Source organism: Olea europaea, unplaced genomic scaffold (assembly GCF_002742605.1).
Source record: "Olea europaea var. sylvestris unplaced genomic scaffold, O_europaea_v1 scaffold93, whole genome shotgun sequence".
Lineage (NCBI taxonomy): Eukaryota > Viridiplantae > Streptophyta > Magnoliopsida > Lamiales > Oleaceae > Olea > Olea europaea.
In genome coordinates, this window is record NW_019267788.1 from 507527 (window position 1) to 511607 (window position 4081).

A 4081-nucleotide genomic window follows, 5' to 3' on the forward strand; every position below is an offset into this window, starting at 1 on the left:
TCTTCTTGTTGCGTATGATTTTAAATGAAAAGTCAGCGACTTATCTCTCTTCTCCAACTTTTTCTCTCACTAAAAAATCACTCTCCGTGAAAAAAAGTTCTGATCTTCAAACATAAGTCTTTGAAAACCTAATTTATGTCAAGAACCTGAAATTGCATGTTGTATACGTATGTTTGGTGCAAAAACTTGCCAAACTAAGCAAGTCAAATGATTAGATTGCTTATGTTGAGTTGAAGTATGTGAAGTCAGTTATTGCAGGGAATTAATGGAGACTACTTATCAAGGTGATTTAGCTGATATAGTTCGAGCCAGTGGCGGTACAATAGGCAGCAGCAACGATTCTCCCGAGGCACCAATCTTGAAATCCGACTGGCAGTTCCCAAGCATCGAGATCGAAGAACCAATCGATGATTTTGGGGATCCATTTTCCATAATGGGAGATCCACTACTCCACGATATTGATAATTCGCTCGTGCCCGTGTCAAGTTTCTTAAATACCGGAAGTGCCGGAGGGTTCCGTGGTAGTAGTGGTGGTGGTGATGGTAGTGGAAATAACAGTATTCTTGACGATAGTAGAAAAAAGCCTCCTAGCATCTTTTCAAGGATGCAGATCTCTCCTAATACAAAATTTCCCTTATTGCCGCCGTGCGATTCTCCGATGGGTGCAGCTCCTTTGTTAGTTTCTAATGATCATAGGATTTCTCAAAAAAGTTTTGAAGGTTGTTTGGTGGAAAATCCTGATGTGGGTGTGCAGATCTCGTCTCCGCGAAATACGGGCATCAAACGAAGGTGATGATATAATTAATATCTTGACTCAAAATTTAATCTTCTTGATTGTTTAAATCATAATCTTATATTTAAATTCTATAACACCAACACCAGGCTTTCATAAACTAACTAATAATTAAAGCGAGTTTCAGAGAGTTTAGAATCTCAAAGTAGGGTTTGTTATAAAATCATTAAACAGTTTCTTGAGTTTATATGCTTCCTTCCCAGTAAGATTGATTTTTTGTATATGTTTTTAATGAAATTTATTGCATATACTGTTGGTGGAAACCCCACTTACAGGATTTCCGTTGTGTAGTCTTTCAAATTCTACATCATCTCAGCTTTTTAAAGAAAAAAAGTGAAAGTAAATGCCAAGAAGGACAGTGATGAATCAGTTTTTGCTTTCTAAATACTGAGAAAGCCAGAAAACACGGTGTTTAAATTCATTTCTCGGTTCTGATTTTGATGCTACCAGGAAGAGTCAAGCCAAGAATGTAGTTTGTATTCCGGCTCCTGCGCCTGCAAATAGCAGACCCAGTGGAGAAATTGTTCCTTCTGATCTTTGGGCCTGGAGAAAGTATGGCCAGAAACCCATTAAAGGCTCCCCTTATCCAAGGTAAAACTTTTGAGTTATGCTACAGTGTGTCAGATAGGTTCACATAAATGTTGATATAATGTTACATAATATTCTATCATTTTATTTTTAGTAGCAAAGTCAGCTTTTTTCATTCAATCATTTACTGCAACCTACACTTCTGTCGCTGTATCTATCAAAATCCTTCTGGCAAAATGGCATAATCCGAAACTTAATTCTACCTTTTCGTTCTTAGTAAGTTTGTTCAAGTGCACCTAGACGTCCCAACTAGGTCAGCACCGGTGTTGGGTTGGAACATAGGGGACGAGTCAAGATTTGAGAATTTTCTTAACTCTTGTTTAATTCTTGTGGTTTTGATCAATTTAGGGGCTACTATAGATGTAGCAGTTCAAAGGGTTGTTCTGCAAGGAAACAAGTCGAGCGTAGCCGAACCGACCCGAACATGTTAGTCATCACCTACACTTCTGAGCACAATCATCCATGGCCAACTCAAAGAAATGCTCTGGCAGGATCCACAAGATCTCAGCCATCAAAGAACAATAGTTCAGCTCCCAAGAATTCATCAAGTTCTGATCATCAGGGCCAAAAGTCTACAAACCCAAAAGAAATCAATACAGAAAATGTATCCTCACCATCTGTGAAAGAGAGAACGGATCAAGATTGCAACAAGAAGTTGGAAACGACTATTGATATCGAATTGAGTGAAGGGTTTCGACAGATTTATGAGCCGGCATTTTCGGCCGATGACAGCAACCAAGCCGAAGACTTCTTCTCAGAATTGGGTGACATCGAAGCCGAACCTTTAGATCTCTTGTTCACTCAAGGACTTTCTGGAGAAGAAGCCGAAGAAGACAAGACCTCAAATCCATTCAGTTTCTTTAATTAGAGTGCTGCAGGAAATAGTAACAACCTTAACATCATCTCATTTGGAGAAACTAAGGATTCATAGTTAACAAGATCCTAAAACAGCAGACATATGATCGTATATACAGATTTAACAGTTTCGTTTGATGCAATTTCATTCAGTTGAGTGAGGCCATCCATAAACGAACACAACACAATCATCTGATACATGTGATCAACTAGTTAAATTTTCTATGATTTTTACCTTTTTGTGTAGTTAAATTACTGCTGGTAAATTTGGAGCAGAAGCCAGTGAGTCCATTTCTCTCGGAATATTATTAGATGGGACAGAAAGCTGAGGAACAGAAGGTTTCACAGTTATAAAAAGTGTATTTGTCAGATATGACAGGAAAACTCAATGAAGGGATTGATATTGGATGGGACAATTTAAAGAGTGGGGAAAATTATTCAATCATGGGTACATACCTTAATTAAAAGAGGCAAAATCTATTGAAATTGAGGAAATTTATGACATTTATTATCAATTGAGTCATTATGTATATGTATTGAATTTAGAGGAGATGATACTTAAGCCTTCGGTTCCTCCGCTTTCTGTTTTTTCAATATAGCCAGGTTACAATATATGGTGTCAATTGGTTTGAATTCTTAAATGTTTAATTAATTAGATATAACCATATTTTTCTATGATACTAGTTGTTCGCGTCGAATGAAGGTTTAAGATTATGCAGGACGGGATGAATGAAAAGCGGTTTCGTTGGACTTCTAGTGGCCTTAGAATTATAGTGGTTTTTCAATTTCAAGCAGCCCCAGTGATAGCTAAGGGTACTTGTGACCGCTAGAATTATTGATATTGCTCGATCTCCAGCAAACTTAAAAGAATGGAAGGCCACACTAGAAGTTCAACAGCCTCATTGGCAACTAGCTACGGGATGAATGAAAAGCGGTTTCGTTGGACTTCTAGTGGCCTTAGAATTATAGTGGTTTTTCAATTTCAAGCAGCCCCAGTGATAGCTAAGGGTACTTGTGACCGCTAGAATTATTGATATTGCTCGATCTCCAGCAAACTTAAAAGAATGGAAGGCCACACTAGAAGTTCAACAGCCTCATTGGCAACTAGCTATGTGCGCTTGACCTTGAGAGGCTACTCTCAATCCTAATCCTCATCTAGAGAGCCTTTAGGGGGAATCACTTCCTAGATTCGCTCATTTCTTGGAATCGAAGTGGTATTGAACACCAGTCTATGTGACTACTAAGTGATATATTTATTTAAAGGAGAAATCTTTTATTTAATGATATTTAGTACCACCTAAATTGATATTGTAACTCCATTGATACTAAATAGTATTACTCTATTGAATAATCTTGTTATTATTGTGGTCCTAAATTAGTAGAGACAAGTATCTATATTTCATTTCCACTAAACCATGATACTTGACCTTCATTTGGGAAGAATTTATAAACAATCTAATTTTTATATAAATTTAAATGAATGATAATAAATGGATAGTACTTATATCTGATTTATAAATTATTTATAAGTGAGCCAAAACTTTGACCATTTATATTTAATTTATAAATTACTTATAAGTTAGCCAAACAGATCTGCATTGGCATCACTCTCACTAGCCTTTTAAACTAGATTGGGGGTGAGATTAATGTTTTAAATATAGTTACAAAGATCTCAATGAAATAGTTTTGTGCAGATTTGAGCAACTACCAAGCATTGCCTTTTCGTGGGATAATTCTTCTCCCTTTACTTTATTATATATTTTTCGTATAGTATTTGGCATTTATGATCATTACTATACATTTGGGCACTTCTGTGCTCTTCTTGTTTCAAAGTGTTTCGTATAA

At 36.6% G+C, this 4081-nt stretch overlaps 1 protein-coding gene across 1 annotated transcript; it reads left to right on the top strand.

The window, feature by feature from the left end:
• Positions 1–2470, top strand: LOC111392457 (probable WRKY transcription factor 35). The gene is made up of 3 exons (XM_023017807.1): positions 1–789; positions 1244–1384; positions 1730–2470. Exons 1-3 carry the CDS (start codon positions 266–268, stop codon positions 2247–2249), a joined length of 1185 nt encoding a protein of 394 aa, XP_022873575.1. The 5' UTR covers positions 1–265; the 3' UTR covers positions 2250–2470.
• The last annotated feature ends 1611 nt before the right edge of the window (positions 2471–4081 follow it).